Source organism: Diospyros lotus, chromosome 14 (genome assembly GCF_014633365.1).
Source record: "Diospyros lotus cultivar Yz01 chromosome 14, ASM1463336v1, whole genome shotgun sequence".
Classification (NCBI taxonomy): Eukaryota; Viridiplantae; Streptophyta; class Magnoliopsida; order Ericales; family Ebenaceae; genus Diospyros; species Diospyros lotus.
In genome coordinates, this window is record NC_068351.1 from 20,282,913 (window position 1) to 20,300,876 (window position 17,964).

The window sequence follows — 17,964 nt, forward strand, 5'->3', positions numbered from 1 at the left end:
CAAAAATATGCTTTAATGATTATACATGAAATTCAATTTCATGAAAAATATAATGTCAAACACTAAATATAAAATTCAATTCTTTAGATGTAACATTTTCTTTGTATTTTTCATGCTATCAAACACACCCTAAGGGTGGGATCTAGTAATGTCCTTGATGACAAGAGTGCCTACCTGCCTGGGCAAAATGCTAATGCCGAAAATACGATCCATATGAATTTTCAAAGCAATTTTTAAATTACGAAGAATCTCTGTACAAATAGTTCAAATCACCGAAAAGAGTCTCAAAGCAATTTATCCTTTTTTAAGTATTGGAACATGAATTACAATGATCTCCCATGGCTCTGCTATCAGTAAGAATTGCATAGAGTCAAACCATGATCAATTTATCACCATCACAAGGCAAGTAATACTGTTGCACATGCCCTAACTAGATATGCTTTCGAAGCTTCCTCACTTGCATTAGTTTATCTCCCCCAAGACGTTCGGCAAATCTGTCATAATGATTTCCTTTTATCAATAAAATGACAATTAGTAAAAAAAAAAAAAAAAATTGTTAAAACCATAATAGCAAATGGACATTTTAACACCCACGATCACTGCTAACCAAATAAAGCAAGACAGAGTAAAGTAAAATAATTAGAGGAGTTCAAAATATGTGATTTTAGTTCATATGCCACGTGCAATCCATACCCGCTTATAATCCATATTTAAATGGGTTTGAACTGAATATTAATATTTTACAACTTATTTTCAACTAAAAGGATCTGATTTCCTGTGACTTCTCAGTATAAGAATGGCATATTGTTACCAATATTTTCATGGACAGAACTCTTAATAAACCCGTAACATGCAGCTTGAAATAACTAGAAAGGGATTTCAGTGCATCAAACTGCTTAATAAAGGTCAAGGGTTAGTCATTCTAGCATGCAATCTTATCTTTACTTTCAAAAAGGTGGTTTTCACAACTTGAACGCATGACTTATTAGTCACATCAAAATAACTTTACTGTTGGTACCATGAGTCACCCTCTAAGCCTACAGTAACAAGAAAAAGAAATAAACGAATTTGCTCCATTGCTGCACTGCAGTAGGATGAACCAAATTTCAAAGCTTAAACACCATTCACCATTATCACTCAGCCTAATAAGCACACATTAGAACCCTAGAAGAGGTTTGATCAAAGGGTTTACCATAAATCACCAGTGGTCTCACTTCGTCCTAACCAATTCCAGGGGTACATTTTCCATTGCCACCTGAAATACCAAAATCAATGAGATTTCAAACACATCAGAGAGCTACCATTCAGAGTGACTAATTGAGCTGATCCTTACCCACAGTCTAGGAGTTCTTGGATCAAATTTTGACCGTGATTTTGATAGCCCTGACTGGAAGGTGACAACAATTAAAACTTTGAACTCTATTGAGAATGGACTGCAAAGCAATTCAGATGAGCCGTGTCACAAATGCACCCTAATTTTGGCATACAGATAATCTCAAGAAGAAGAAAGAAGTAAAACATGCATGTGATATAGGTATAATATCTTAATAACATTGTCCAGGAACATGCAACTAAAACTTGCTACCGGAATTCCCCTTGGATTGATGTTTTTGTTTAGGAAAATTAGTTGCAACCATTCTCTTGCAAGAATTGAGAAAAACATAAGACCAAATGACTTCCGTGGTAGACCTTTTAGGAGAAAAATTCAACAGATGAAGCTGGTGAACAAAGTTAAATAGGGTGAAGTTAGTCTAATTTTTTCCTCCTCTGACAATGAAAGGCTGTCTTGCGAGCAGGGTAAGTCAGCAAATTTCTTCTCCCATTGGTACCTTTAAAAAGGGAGGTCAAACTTACAAAAAATGGAGGGAGGAGAATGAGATTCTCAATTAGGAAGTTAAATAATTTTGGGCAACTCTGTCTCAAACAAAGTTCCTAGAACAGTGAACGTTTTTGAGTGGCAAAAATAGACTTGCTGATTCATCATCCCTTCTATACAAGGCCATTTTTTGGTTTGTAAGTATTTTGTTGTGCCAGTCATGCACGAACTAGATATATACTTTATTAACTAAACTACAGGGTTTTACTTGACCTTGAGAGAAACAACAAATAAATAAATAGCTAGCATATGGGCAGCAACTCACCCAGCGTATATTGTTGGGCAAGTCAAAAGACGGGGAAGTATGACATAGATGGGAAGAGTCAAATTACGACAAACATCTCCATCTGCTATCTACTAAAATTACAGGGAAATGTTGTCAGCACAAAGAATTAAAAGGAAAGATGAATAAATCAGATGCACAGTCAAACTAGAATTGGTCAAAACAATTTGCCGTGCTCCATGCCTGTGAAGTCTGAATTAAAGAAGTTTCAGTCATGATTTTCTCCCCAGCCAGAATTGACTCAACACGAAACAAGTGGATGTCAATGGAGCAAATAGGAACTGCAGACGCTTCAACTGTTAGCTCCCCACTAATAGCTTCTGACAACGAACACTGAGTGCAAATTTTACCAGTTACCCGAAAACCACCTAGTCCCAAAGCAAAAACGAAAAACACCTAGTCAGCAGCAACTATTTTCAATATTATAACCTTCCTGTAGCTATGAACTAAATGTAAACTCACAAGCAAACGCAAAAGTAACCTGATTTCAGTTCAGGAAGTAATGTGTGCCTTTGTGTGTCTTGAGTAATGTAAAACATGATCATTTCAGGAGATAATGCTGGTTGATCAGGGAGATTAGCTGAAGAAAGAACCACAATTAAAAGGAAGGTAATTCAATGCATGATCATTTTGTATAGGAGGAATTCTAGATGAAACATACACACACCTTTTTCACTTTCAATTATGAACTCCATGGTAGCAGACAATGATTTGTGAAGGTATCCCCTCAGTATATCTACAGTTACCAGATACTATCATATGATTTATCAGGCATCGCGCATGAGGCAAAATAAAAAACAAAATTGCCACATTATGAAAGGTGGAACCAGACAAACACAGAAGAAAACAGTGGAAAAAAAAGAAAAGAAAAAAAGAACACCTGGATACTGATGTTTGCTCCATGAAAGGTTTCATAAAATGCTTCTAAATTTTCATCTCCTTGAAGTTTCATAGCCACTGAAAATGGTATCTGTTGCAGTAGATAATAATTACTGAAGTATTGCAATTGGCACAGAATGGATGTAAGATGATAGAAGAGTTTGGACAGTAGTATTGCACTCCAGTCATATGAAACTTTGGATTGTCTCATCGCAAATTGTTAGCTATGATTTCCTGCTCCAAATTTTGTTTTCCATTCTAGTTCCCTATGCTCAACCAGTGTCTCAGGTGTCAACATGCATGGTAGCAAACCTTTCCATGCCATGGTAGCATTATGCAACACCATATCAACCTTGACACATACCTCTGTTGTACCTGAACCTATCCTTCCAGAAGATCTGACCTCAACACTCTTATTCCTGTCATCAAGTGAAGAAAAAGTTACTGAAGAAATTTTAATAGAGAATAAATTATATCATGATCATTCACATAAATATCCTAACATTACATAACATTGTGCTCATTTGGTTGAAGCTTAACAGTTTGCTACCACCTATTATCATATGATCTTAGACTGTTGTTCGAGTAACAACACTTGAATGTGACCTGGCAAAATTGTGAGCTCAAATTGCAGTTGGTGTTACATATTATGTGCATTGGGCAAGCATTACCCTATGCAAGCATTAACCTATAATTATTGATTCCTCAAAGTCAGCATATGCATGTTGTATTTCTTCCTAGATAAAACAATTATTGTCTGATCAATTATTTCTATTAGAAACAAATGTTACGAGAATGACTAAGTGATGCAGGAGCATATTCTTGGATTTATTAGTATTTTTAATTTTATTTTTTTGGTTTAGCTTATGGTTAGTATTTATGTTAATTAGGTTTTAGTTAGTGTATTATTTTATTAGTTTTCGCAAGCAGTCATGTGACATTGTGACTAACATGTGCCCTTTAATAAAGATGGATGGCTAAAACTAGAAGGATTCCTTTGCAAAAAAGGGCCAGGGATGTATTACATTATAACCTAGTATAAGTAGCCTTTTAAGTCAACGTTTGAGATTTTCCTAAGCCCTAAGTTTAATATTATCATTCAAGATTCATTCTTAACTATTCTAGACCAAAGTTTTACACTTATTTTGTTGATTCTGCATCTCACACTACATCAAAGTGGTACCAGAGCTGAAGAATGATCTGTTTTGCAATCGTAGCAAGAACAGGAAGAGTTCCAAGGCAGAACCAAGCTGTAGAGATGCAATAGATGTGAAGGATGATGGAACAACCTATGGAGGAGAAGCAAAATTTCCTAGAGAATGTGTGGACAATGGAATGGAAGATCGGAAGGCAACTCCAACCCCTAAGGCCTACCAGAAAGAAATGATGAGGATGGAGATGAATATGAGGATGTTAACCCATCTCATAATCCCATAGGTCACGACCAACCTGATCGTGATAGACTTGAAGAGAGGTTGGAAAAAGCACTTGACCTGAATTCTGGAGTCCAGACTGAAGTTCCAGATTTTCATGGTAAGATGCATGCATAAGATTTTCTTCAATGGGAGTCTAATACAGAATTATTTTGGGTGGAAGACAATGTCTGAGTGAGAAAAGTGTTGTTTGTGAAACTGAAATTGAAAGGATTTACACTTCAATGGTGAAAAAACTTAAGAGAAGCAATGCGCTAGATAAGGTAGGTTGAACATTCGTACACTGGAATTGATGAAAGCAAAATCAAGGAATTTCTATTAGCTGATTATCTAATGAATCTATATAGGTGATTTCTCAGCAACGTGAGTTAAGTGTTGAGAAGCATACTAGGGAGTTCTATGATTTGGCAATTTGCATAGGATGCAATGAAATGGACAGCTTGTTATTTATTGGATTTGAAAATTTCTATTTGGGATGAGATAGGCATGTCACAACCCTAGGGTTCGTTAGGGTTGTGATAGGAATTTGTGGAAGAAATAGAATTGAAGGAAGGGGGAAATCACTAGAAAGACGGAGAGATATTGAGAGAAAGGGGGGAGAAACAAGAGGGAGATTGTGAAGAGAAATCAGATCTTCATTTCATCAATTCAATCATGAAAATCCCATCCGTTTACATAGCCATATATAGGCATATTTGCTCCTAACTAACTGCATAACAGCACCTAAGTGCTTCTAACCAAATGCTAAAATATCTAAAATATCTTCTAACAACTATTATCAACCTATTACTATACTACCCTTCTATGAATTCTTGGGTCATGACAATTCTCCCCTTCTTGAGAAAGTTCTTGTCCCCAAGAACTTTCAACAAGTAGCCATGGCTCTTCATCCAATTCCAGCCTTCTCTATCTGGTTCATCCTTCTTTTCTTCTTCCTCCTTCTAGGTCTCTTCTTCTTCCTCGTTCGTAAGTGCCTAAGATCAATCCCATGCCTAAATTGCCCCAAAACTTCCATAGGATAAACTTTATTCAATTCAAGCCCAATACAACCACTCTCGGTAATAGTTATCCAATCAAGCTCGGTCTCCCATCTATGGACATGATCAACAACTTCCGGACAGACATACCTAGTAGCTGAAACTTGGAGTCCAACGTAAAGACTATCCGTGTCCGTGACCTCCATTTGTAGTTCATTATTATCCAATACAAGTAAGGGTGACAGATTGTCATGAACCTAGGGTTCATGATGGACTGAAATGGACAATCGGAAAGATCCGATTGAATGAAGGTTAAGGGAAGAATGTATTAGAGGGAAAATTGAAGAAGAATGGGGGAGAAATTAGAGAGAAAATGAGGGAGAGCAGAATAGAGAAATGAGAGGGAGATTGTAGAGAAACTTAGAGAGAAAACAGAATATTCATTTATCATTCAAAACATATCTTCTCCTCTTACAATGGGGCCTTTATATAAGCATAGTAGCTAGTTAACTAATTTCTAACAACCTCCTAACAGCACCCAAGTGCTTCTAACAACTTGTAAAAAATATCCTAACAACCCACTACAATCCTATTACCATAATACCCTTCTATTATTCCTTGGGTCATGACACAAATCTACATCCATAGTTGCAATTATTATCTTCCCTTTCAAACCACAGCTATGCTTTGTTGCAAAAATATCAACAGCATCCTCAAAATGCAGCAATGGAGAATTGTAGACTTGCCTTGGATACTCATACCGAGACTGTTTGTGAGCATTAACATTAGGAGTTGTTGCAACTTCAATTCCAACCAACGATTCACCCCTCAATGCAGTAGACAGCAACTTGGATTTGCTAGTGGAAGTAAAAAATAGCATAGCAGCGGGAGTTTTATTCTCTTCGATAACACCTTTGACTTCTTCAGCTACCTCCCTTAGCTTTTCCCCAGCTACCATTGATTTCCAAAATTCCTCACCACTTTGAATCTACTACAGGTGGAGAGAACTACTTTCAAAGTCATAACTCGTAGAAGATTTCCTATGAATGAAAGAGAAATCAACATCTCTCTTTTCCGCGAGTGTGACCTGCCAACCCTCCTTAGGCACATCCAAATATATTAACTCTTCCCTTGGCTGCAAAACAATCTTAACTACTTTTTCTGTCAAAATTTCTTGCTTCCCTGTCAGCAGTCCAGCTACCTCTTCTTCTTTGTGTATGCTGGATTTTTCCTCTATATGAACTACTTTTTCAAAAGTATTCGATGGTACCTTTGCATCTGCTATCCTATCCACCTGATTGTTACCGATTCCCTTTGGATAATGCCATTCACCACCAATACCATTTCCGATATTGTAGTCATCCTTTTTGTTATTGCTGCTGAAATCAGAATACTTCTTTTTCAGCCCAAAATCTGAAGTAAGCAATAAATCGCTTTTCCATAATTTTGACTTCTCCTTCGGCTGCTCCATTTTTAAGAAGTCCTTTTTATTAAAAATTCCATGATAATCCTCAAAGAATTCTGTAGAGAAGCTGTAATGATACTTTTTAGCAAGTATCATTGCAAACTCCAGCAATTGTTCATGTAGCATTTGGCCAAATTCCTTAAGTTTCCTATTGTTCCCAGCTGAAAATACAGCCTTCTTTTGCTTCCCTTGAGACTCCATTTGTCTCATGCATGAACTGCTCCCCATGGTCGACTTCTCACCAACAGAACACTGCAAAGACCAAGAAGCAGGAGTTTTGTACATCCCTCTATTGTTGTCTGAAATTTTCGTTAAAACTAAGTGCAATTTCCGAGCCGACAGTTACTTCTCCCCTTCGGTTATGATCGGCAATCGAACTCGCTGGAATAATTTGCTTTGCCTTACTAACAACACCTGCAACAGCCTCGGCAAAATCAGTCGTAAATCAACCTGCCCTTCCTCTTCAATGAATCGTCGAACCTTCCTTCAAAGACGTCTTGTCTACTCGTTCACAAGTTCCGACCAACACTCACTAAATTTCAAACCAAGAGTCACCAAATGCACTGTCAGAACCACATGGCCAAGTCGCCTCCAGCACAGCCTCCCGAATGGATTGACTCAGCTATTCAATCCATTCCTTGTTGTGTTCAGGATTGCTTCCTGTGATCCTTTGCGTTCAGCAGCCTTCGTCAGTGGAACTCCTTCCAATCCCTATTGGGCAATAATTTCAATCGGTGGTGTTCAATCCGTTCGCCCAGACTGCTAGACTCACCTCAAATCCTTCCGCTAGTTCTGCCCAATCACTGACCGTAATTTGAAAATGGCTGTGACACCCACTGCACCACCATGAGAAAACCCGTTGCACAATTGCTATACCTACTACAATTAACTCGGCTACAACACCCACTTCCTTGCCCGACCAAACCACGATCGCTTGGAATCTACACCAGTTGCTCAATCCAGTAGCGACCCTCCTGGCTGTCCGCATCACCTCCTTCGGTGGACTCCCACACCAATCACGAATGCTCCTCAGTTCATGTCCCACCTAGCCATTGCTTCTTTTCGTTACTCGAATCCTTCTCAACTCGATTGGTTGGTGTTTTCGATCGGGTAGATGTTCAATTGGTTCGCCCGGAGGTCTGAGTAAGGCCAATGACTGCCTGAGTTCTAGCCCAATTTGCAATCGCTTCTAATTCTAGAAATCACTAGAACTCACTGCTACTACAATTGCTACACCCACTGTATCGCGACACTCTCAAATCCAACCCGTTGTATTGCGTCACTCTCGAGTTCAAAAGGCGACACCCACATAACCGCTAATACTTGGAATCCCACATGCAATTGCCTTGATTCGGCCCGTCCACACGATCCAATCGCGATCACCGTAGGCTCTAGAATCACTGGCTCTGCTTGACCTGGCTGTGACAGCCTTCCTCACACACATTGTCACTCTGATGGAGCTCTCGCAACTTGTCTTCTGCTTACCCAATCACTGACCACTTCTCTACACTACTCGCGAAATTCACTACTCAATCAATTCCAACAAAAGTCATCAGAATCAATTTACCCACAATTGTATGAACCACAGCCGAATAAGTATTGCTCTACTTCGAATCAGCTTGATTACTTCATAATCGGATCGAACAAGGACAACAACCAAATTTCAGAACTCACAGCCGAGAAACTTGGCTCTGATACCAATTTGTTACAACCCTAGGGTATGTTAGGGTTGTGATAGGAATTAGGGGAAGAAATAGAATTGAAGGAAGGGGGAAATCACTAGAAAGAGGGAGAGATATTGAGAGAAAGGGGGAGAAACAAGAGGGAGATTGTGGAGAGAAATCAAATCTTTATTTCATCAATTCAATCATGAAAATCCCATCCGTTTACATAGCTTTATATAGGCATATTTGCTCCTAACTAACTACATAACAGCACCCATGTGCTTCTAACCAAATGCTAAAATATCTAAAATATCTTCTAACAACTATTATTAACCTATTACTATATTGACCTTCTATGAATCCTTGGGTCATGACAGGGCATTATGCAACATTTTAATCTAGAAGATGCATATAAACATGCTCAGTGAGTCAAAGAACAGGTAGCTCGTTATGGTGCTAGGAATCCTTTAATGATTCAAGGGACTGTTATGTCAAGTCCCAGTCTCCCAGCTACAGTCTAAGGTTTGAAAAGTGCCTAAAAAACTTCAAGATAAAGCCAAATAAGCAATTATTTTGAAGAATAGTCACAACAAAAATGGGAAAGAACTCAAAGAGTTTTGGAGCTTCAAATGGTGCTGGCAGCAACTCTATACAATCTGCCATGCCGTGTTTCAATTATCATGAGTTATGCCATGCCTCTTATTCTTGTCATCAGTGACAAGTTCATATACTAGAAGCTAAAGCTAAGCACGAAGAAGACAATGAATAACCTCTTTATGATGAACATGTTGAAGATGGGGGAGGAAGAAACTGACTAATTACCTGTCCAAGGCAAAAATCTTGTTGTACAGTGGGTTTTATGAGGTGGTAGAACTAAAAGAATGGAGAATACATAGCATATTTCACACCAAGGTAACTTGTGGTTTATAATGGTTGCATACAAAACATCATATTGAAGGAAGCAATGGAAAAGGTAAAACTTGCCATGGAGAAACATCACAAACTTGCAATGGATAGGAAAGGATAATGACATACCTATCACTTCGTGATGTTTGGCTAAAATTAATATGGTGACATCTACAAGGACGAGGCATGGGGTGATATATTTTACCAATGTGTGCTTGTTATATTTTATTGGGTTGATGAAATGGAACAATTAGTCAAAAAAAGAGGTAGAGGCAGACCCAAGAAGATTTTGAGAGAGACATTAAAGTTCGATATGAAGTGTATGGATTTAAATGAAGATATGACAAAAGACAGAAATACATGGAAGTCTAGAATTCATGTAACCGACCCCACATAGTGGGATAAAGGCTGGATATGTTGTTGTTATTGTTGTTGTTGTTGTCCCTATTAATTTGATCATGATGTTTGTAATAAGAAACTTACCTTGCAGTCTATGAAGGATGAACCCATGAAAGCTACTAATTCGGGATAGGAATGGGCATAAATGGAAGACATCTGTTAGAATTCAGTTGTACTAGATTAGGGCTTGTAATATGAGGGAAATATTATGTTGTATTTTTTTTTGTTCTGTCTTCTAGAAGGGTTTGTTATTAAATTAGGAATGATCGAGTTTGTTGTAACTGCCATTTTGGGCAGTCGATCAGAAGGTTCTCCTGCCCCCTATAGCTTATAAATAGGGGCCGAGAGCTAGGCTTTGGAGTGTGCTTTCTATTGTGAGGTTTCAATCTGTCTTGGGGCGAGAATGTGCAGTAAGAAGGAGTGTATATCTTTCTTGTATACAACTCTATATAACTTTCAAGTTTATGGGCTAGGTGAGAGTTGGGTTTTGGTAGCACATGTAATCGTGTATTGATATTCAGGATAGTGGAAAAAGCATGGGCAAATCCAATCTGGATGTAGGTCTTTTATTGAGATCGAACCAGGATAAACTTGTGTGTTGTGTGCAGTTCTTGATTATTTTCTTGATTGAATTCTGATTCCTATTAGTTGCGGATTAGAGAGAGATCACTTGGTGTGTTTGAGGGATTGGGTGATGATAAATAAGGGTGAGATCTAGGTTAACAACTTGGTATCAGAGCTAGTCACCTCTGGTTTTGATCAACAACTCAAGAATCTCAAGTCAAAGAAGTCAATCTCAGGGAAAATCAAGAATGGTGCCGATTGCTTCGCAATCAGATATTGACAAGTTCAATGGGAGCAATGATTTTAGTCTATGGAGGATCAAGATGGAAGCTCTACTCTGCAGTCTCGGTCTGGAGGAGGCGTTAGAACAGGAAGAATCATCTAAGGGAGAATCAATCGAGAAAGAACTTCAAGTTCTAACCGCAGAACAAAATGAGGCACGGATACAGATCAAGAAGAAGGCCTATAGCCTTCTTATTCTAAGCCTTAGAGATAAAGTGCTCAGGGAAGTATCAAGGCAGAAGTCTACAGCAAAAGTCTGGAAGAAATTGGAGGATCTATATCTCAAGAAGACTCTCTCCAGCCAATTATTTCTCAAGGCCAAGTTTTTTAATTTTAAGATGCATGAAAACCAGAAACTTCAGGATCATTTAGATGATTTTAACAAGCTATATTTAGACCTAGAAAACATAGATGTTAAATATGAAGAAGAAGACAAAGCCTTAGTTCTCCTATACTCTTTACCTAAGTCCTATGAGAATTTTGTCGATATTCTCCAGTATGGTAGGGATAAACTATCTTTAGAAGATGTTATAAGGGCATTAAATTCTAAAGATTTGAGGATAAAGATGGATAGTAAATCATCTCCAGCAGATGCATTAACTGCAAGATCTAGAAATCCTAAGAAAGACTCTAAGAACAAAGGTAAATCAAGATCTAAATCTAGAAATGGAAAATGGCCGATTAAATGCTATTATTGCCAACAAGAGGGTCACATTAAGAAGCACTGTCCTAAGAGGAAGAAGGACTATGCTAAAAAGGATAAAATTGATGGTGGGGTAAATGTATATGATACCGGTTATGATAGTGCTGATGCACTAACTATAAGTGACAAATGTGACAGCCAAGAATGGGTCTTGGACTTAGGCTGCTCTTCCCACATGACTCTTAGGAAGCAATGGATCCAAAATTTTAAGGAAATCAATGGGAGAAAGGTTATGTTAGGGAATGATTATGAATGTAAGGTCTAAGGGGTGGGAGATGTTAGATTAAAAATGCATGATGGAACCTTTAGGACCCTCATAGCAGTAAGGTATGTCCCTGAACTTAAGAGAAACCTGATTTCTCTTGGGGAATTGGACAGATGCAGATATAAAAACAAAGGTGAGGGTGGAGTGATAAAAATACATAAAGCCTCCCTAGTATGCATGAAGGCTGTTTTAAGAAATGGAATTTATTTCCTACAAGCAACTACTCTAAGTGGTGAAGCTGCTAGTGTAAGTTTAAACTCCCATGACAAGGCAAGATTATGGCATCTAAGAATGTCACACATTAGTGAGCAAAGGCTCAAGAAACTTGCCAAACAAGGGATATTGGAGATAGGTCAGTCCCTAGACCTAGGAAAATGTGAATCCTGCATTTATGGGAAGGCAGCCAAGATTAAATTTAACAAAACAACCATCCACTCATCAAAAGCACCCCTAGACTACCTCCATTCAGATCTGTGGGGCCCAGCTCAAACCATGACTCATGGGGGCTCTTGGTATTTTTTTATCCATAATAGACGATTTCTCAAGAATGCTTTGGGTATATGTTTTAAAGTCTAAGGATAACACATTTGAATCTTTCAAGACTTGGAAGGAAAATGGTAGAAAATCAAATAGGCAGAAAAGTGAAGATTATTAGGATTGATAATGGGCTAGAGTTTTGCAATAAGGACTTTAATCAAATGTGCAATGAGGGAGGCATAGTTAGACACTTAACAGCCCCTGGAAACCCTAAGCAAAACGAGTTGGCTAAGAGAATGGACTGCACTTTGTTAGAGAGAGTTAGATGCATGCTCTTTCATGCAAATCTACCCAAATCCTTTTGGGGAGAGGCTGTGTCCACAGCAGCACATATTATAAATAGATCACCTTCTGCATCCATTAACTTCCAAACTCTATATGAAAGGTGGACAAGGCACAAATCGAGCCTATCACACCTTAGAATATTTGAATGTTTAGCCTATGCCCATGTGAAGCAAGGGAAACTAGAGCCTAGAGCCAAGAGCCAAGAAATGCATATTTATAGGCTATCCCTCAGGTGTTAAAGGTTATAAACTTTGGAACCTGGAATCAAATGGACCTAGGACTATAGTCACAAGAGATGTGACATTTGATGAGTCATCTACCATTAAATTAGACAACCTTCAAACCTAGCATAGCCTAGGAGAGGAAAAAGAAACTGTCCAAGTTGAAATCTCAGGATTTGACTCGGCTAATACCTCAGAACAATCTGAAATTGCATATGAGTTTCAGGATAGTAACCATGAAAATGATCAGGCCATTGACCAAGCCCAAGAATCTTCCCATCATGAAGAAGATGAGGAAGACAGTGATGTAGATTCCAGCCTAGGTGATAAACCAAATCTAGATAGATATAGTGTTGCTAGAGATAGACAACCTAGGGTCCGAAAACCACCTAAGAGATTCGGTTATTCTGATCTGGTAGCCTATGCCTTTACTAGTGCAACCGAAATAGGAAGGGAAGAACCTCTTACTTATGAAGAGGCAATGTCTTCTAAGGATGCTGGAAAATGTCAAGAAGCTATGATGTCTGAAATAGATTCTTTAAAGAAAAATCAGACTTGGGAATTGGTTGAAAAGCCAAAAGGGCAGCGCATAGTAGGCTGCAAGTGGCTGTTTAAGATCAAGGAAGGGGTAGGGATTAACCCTAAGCCTAGGTATAAGGCTAGGTTAGTTGCTAGGGGTTTTATTCAAGTTCAAGGCATTGATTTTAATGAAGTATTCTCTCCTGTAGTGAAACATACATCTATAAAAGTCCTTTTAGCCATAATAGCCCACTTAGATCTAAAATTAGAGCAGATGGATGTTACCACTGCTTTCCTCCATGGGGACTTAGAGATGGAGAAGGTATGTTTTCTTAAGAAGTATTTATATGGACTTAAGCAGTCCCCAAGGCAATGGTACCGCAAATTTGACATGGTAATGGTAAGCCAAGGGTATTCTAAAAGTTCCTATGATAGTTGTGTGTATTATAAGCATGTTACTCCTAACATTTCAGTGTATTTAATATTATATGTAAATGACATGCTCATTACAAGTCAATCCCATCAAGAAATCCAACTTCTAAAACAAAGGTTGAAAGCTGAATTTGAAATGAAAGAGTTAGGTGAAGCAAGGAAAATTCTAGGAATAGAAATTTCTAGAGACACTCAACATAGGAAGATATACCTATCTCAAAAGTCCTATTTAGCCAAGGTTTTATCCAAGTTTAGAATGTTAAATGCAAAGACAGTTGGTGTGCCTTTTGCACCTCATTTTAAGTTGTCCTCTGCCAAGTCCCCTAAGAATGAGGAAGAAAGAAAGGAAATGAGTCATATCCCATACTCAAGTGCGGTAGGAAGCCTAATGTATAGTATGGTATATACTCGGCCAGATCTAGCTCACCCTATGAGTGTTGTGAGCCGTGTTATGGCCAATCTAGGGAAAGATCACTGGAATGCAGTTAAATGGATGTTCAAATATTTAGCTGTAACCCTAAGTCATGTTCTAACATATGGTGATGCTAAGATAGGAGTTCAACCTAGTATTCTAGGTTATTCGGATGCAGACTATGCTATTGATGCAGATAAAAGGAGGTCCACATCTAGCTGGATATTTAGATTATGGAACTCCACAATTAGTTGAAAATCAAGCCTCCAACATGTAGTAGCATTATCCACAACCGAGGTAGAACACATAGCCCTTTCGGAAGCTTTTAAAGAGGCTATGTGGCTTAAGGGATTAGTTAGTGAACTTCTAGGTTTAGAAGTCAAGGCAACCTTGTTATGTGATAGTCAAAGTGCCATACATTTATCTAAAAATCAAGCAAACCATAAGAGGACAAAACACATAGATGTAAGACTTCATTTTATAAGGGAAATGATTGAAAATAAATCTGTTTTCTTATCTAAAGTGGCAGGTGAAAATAATGCAGCAGATATATTCACAAAATCAGTTCCAGCAGCAAAGCTTCAGTATTGTTTCAAGATTCTTCAGTTGGAGCAAGAAGATAACTGAAGATTGCAGGAATTGGGAGAGGCTTAATCAAGTCAAATGGGTGGAGAATTTGTTAGAATTCATTTGTACTAGATTAGGGCTTGTAATATGAGGGAAATATCATGTTGTATTTTTTCTGTTCTGTCTTCTAGAAGGGTTTGTTATTAAATTAGGTCTGACCGAGTTTGTTGTAACTGCCATTCTGGGCAGTCGGTCAGAAGGTTCTCCCGCCCCCTATAGCTTATAAATAGGGGTCGAGAGCTAGGCTTTGGAGTGTGCTTTCTATTGTGAGGTTTCAATCTATCTTGGGGTGAGAATGTGCAGTAAGAAGGAGTGTATATCTTTCTTGTATACAACTCTATATAACTTTCAAGTTTATGGGCTAGGTGAGAGTTGGGTTTTGGTAGCACATGTAATCGTGTATTGATATTCAGGATAGTGGAAAAAGCATGGGCAAATCCAATCTGGATGTAGGTCTTTTATTGAGATCGAACCAGGATAAACTTGTGTGTTGTGTGCAGTTCTTGATTATTTTCTTGATTGAATTCTGATTCCTATTAGTTGCGGATTAGAGAGAGATCACTTGGTGTGTTTGAGGGATTGGGTGATGATAAATAAGGGTGAGATCTAGGTTAACATCCTTTAAAACACCCGAAGATTCATCTGATTGGCTAGTAATTCTTTTTAGCCTTTCCAATGCTGTAGCGTGTTCATGAATGTGATGACTGGGGTATTAGCACCTTTTCTAGGTTCTTTCATCATAATTTATTTTGATGATATACTAATTTACAGTTATAATGAGAATTGAGTATTTGCATCATGTTAGATAAGTCATGGAGGTTCTTAGACATGAGAAGCTCTATGTTAAATTGAAAAAAAAAGGTCCTCTTTGTTCAACCATGTGATGTTTTTAGGTATTATTGTTTCAGCTAAAGATTTGAAGCTGAATCCCAAGAAGTTAAAACCATAACTGAATGACCTACACCTTGGTCCATTGGAGATGTCCATAGTTTTCATGCTTTGGCTTCATTTTACTAGAGGTAGGTTTATATGCAATTTGACTGCTATCATGAGTTCTATCATGGAAGTGCTTGAAAGGGGAGACTTTTACAAGGGGAGACGTTTACATGGACTAGGAAAGCAGAAGAGGCTTCCAAACATATCAAAGAAACCATGACTCAAGCAGCTATTCTAATGTTACCAGATTCTGAAAAACTCTTTGTGGCAGTGCAGAGATAGGAGTTCTCCTTATCCAAGACAGAAGACTTGTTGCTTTTTTAGTGAGAAGTTGTCTGATGCAAAGTGTCGATGTTCAACGTAAGAGCTTGAGTTCTATGCTCTGATTCACGCCTAGGGTGTAAATAGGTCCCAATTAACAACATTTAAATTTAAAACAAATATAAAAATGTGGATGTAGGCATAAGGGTTATTTGTAAATTATCTTTGAATTGAATATGAATGGGATTATTGGCCTCATTTACATCCCTATTCACGTCCTTATTCATTGACAGCATTATTTGTGTTTTAATGAGATTTTGCTGTGTATTCAGATCCATGAGATGCTTTGATATTTGAATTCCCAAAAGAAATTCAATCCAAAACATGCAGAGTGGAGAGCTTTCCAGAAACTTCTCTTTCACTTTGAAGTGTAAGTCTGGGGATTCTATAAGAGTGGTTGATGTACTTAGCAAACGAGGTCTCTTATTGGCTCTTCACAAGTCATTAGGTTTGAGGAGCTGAAAAAGCAATACCAAGCATTTATTTATTTTAGCCAAGTGTTGAAAAATTGGCATAGCTCCACCATGAGTCATCCAATCATTTTGTTATGCATGATACGCCACTTATTTCAAGGTAACCAGTTATGCATTTTAAAAGGTTCTTTGCATGAGAAAATCATTTTGGAACTTCATGGAGAAAGTTTAGGAGGGCATTTTGAGTGAGATAAAACTTTGGCAAGGTGAGTTTAGCCATTTTCATTTTAATTCAACATTTGAGGTTCCCTAAGTTTCATATTATCATTCCAAATTTGATCTTATGCTGTTTTAACCCAAATTTTGCACTTGTTTTTCTGATTCTTCGTCTCACACTTCATCACTAAGACAACAAACAACAATGCCCTTAAACGAACCACCAAATTGCAAAATGGAATTAAGGCTTATGATTGTTTTTGTTGTTAGGCTATTGTATAATTGATTGTTTATATTTGTCCACTCCATGATAGTGAAATAATGAAAATTACAATTCTTCTCCATTTTCTTCCCTCTTTGGGGCCTCTACTGAAATTATCCCACTTCTACTTCTAGAAAAGAAATAACCACAACATAGCATCAACAAAATCAAGAACTTGAAATTTTCATATTCCCTTATTCTTCAACCATTATCCCACTTCAAATTTCCTTCTATTTATCCCAATCCCACACCCTCAAACAGAAGCACAGCGAAGCTGAGAAAGTAAGAGGACTTACAAAATGGAGATTGGCTTGAGAACACCGTACAAGGACTCGATCACTCCAGCCGATCCACCACGGACCTAAAAAGTAAATAAATAAGCGAGAAGCCGACTCGATTAGTATGTGTTTGGGCACTTACAAAATGCAGAAAATCAAAGAAGTCCCTGTTTCGAGTAGAAAGAAGCAGAACCACAGGAAAACATAATAATCTGGACTTTCCTTTTCCTAGAGGCGAAATGGAGGGGAGAACTATAACCTGCAAATTGACTGATCCACTGAGAGTGAGGCGGATTCCATTGTGGGAGATCGACGATGGAAGCTTTATGATGATTTTGCCTTCAAGTGGTTCCTAAGATATTAATTATAATAATCAGCTCACGAAGAACCTCAGGGTGAGAGAGAGAGAGAGAAAATTACGCTAGGGCGATAGATGCGGTTGAATCGGGACAGTTTGAGCTCTACAGACATGGCGACGACACAGCAAAGTTGGGAGCAAAGTTGGGAACTTGGGAATGTACCCCAGGACTAGGCAGGAGCAAATTGCAGCGCAAACGGTGTCTTGGGCTCTTTACTGGTAACTTCCTCATCGACCCGACCACATGACCCGGTCCGTTAGCCCCAATAGGCATTGGGTTTCCCCTAGCGGTTAGGAGAGTTTAACGTCAAATATTATAAAATAGGATATTTGTTACATTTATAATTTTAACATATTTTAGGGGTCATGAAAGGTTAAAGTCAACTGAATATTTGAGTGTGTGAAGTATATTTAAGTATTTTATTAAATAATCATAGTTGAAACTAAATTT

At 38.1% G+C, this 17,964-nt stretch overlaps 1 protein-coding gene across 6 annotated transcripts; it reads right to left on the reverse strand.

Annotated features, from left to right (window-relative positions):
• Positions 1-218: 218 nt before the first annotated feature.
• LOC127790797 (uncharacterized) lies at positions 219-17,738 on the reverse strand. Of its 6 annotated transcripts, none has more exons than XM_052320486.1 (12): positions 17,576-17,738; positions 17,415-17,507; positions 17,174-17,238; positions 3,403-3,457; positions 3,040-3,129; positions 2,827-2,911; positions 2,641-2,739; positions 2,343-2,527; positions 2,142-2,230; positions 1,334-1,387; positions 1,192-1,255; positions 219-494 (listed from the first exon to the last, which is right to left on the reverse strand). In XM_052320486.1, the coding sequence occupies exons 1-12, from the start codon at positions 17,624-17,626 to the stop codon at positions 468-470; spliced, it is 957 nt and encodes a 318-aa protein (XP_052176446.1). In that variant the 5' UTR covers positions 17,627-17,738; the 3' UTR covers positions 219-467. The 6 variants fall into 6 exon arrangements, 4 of the variants coding, with proteins under 4 accessions (XP_052176446.1, XP_052176444.1, XP_052176445.1 ...); XM_052320484.1 differs by having other exon boundaries at positions 219-510; XM_052320485.1 differs by having other exon boundaries at positions 1,334-1,433.
• Positions 17,739-17,964: the final 226 nt, after the last annotated feature.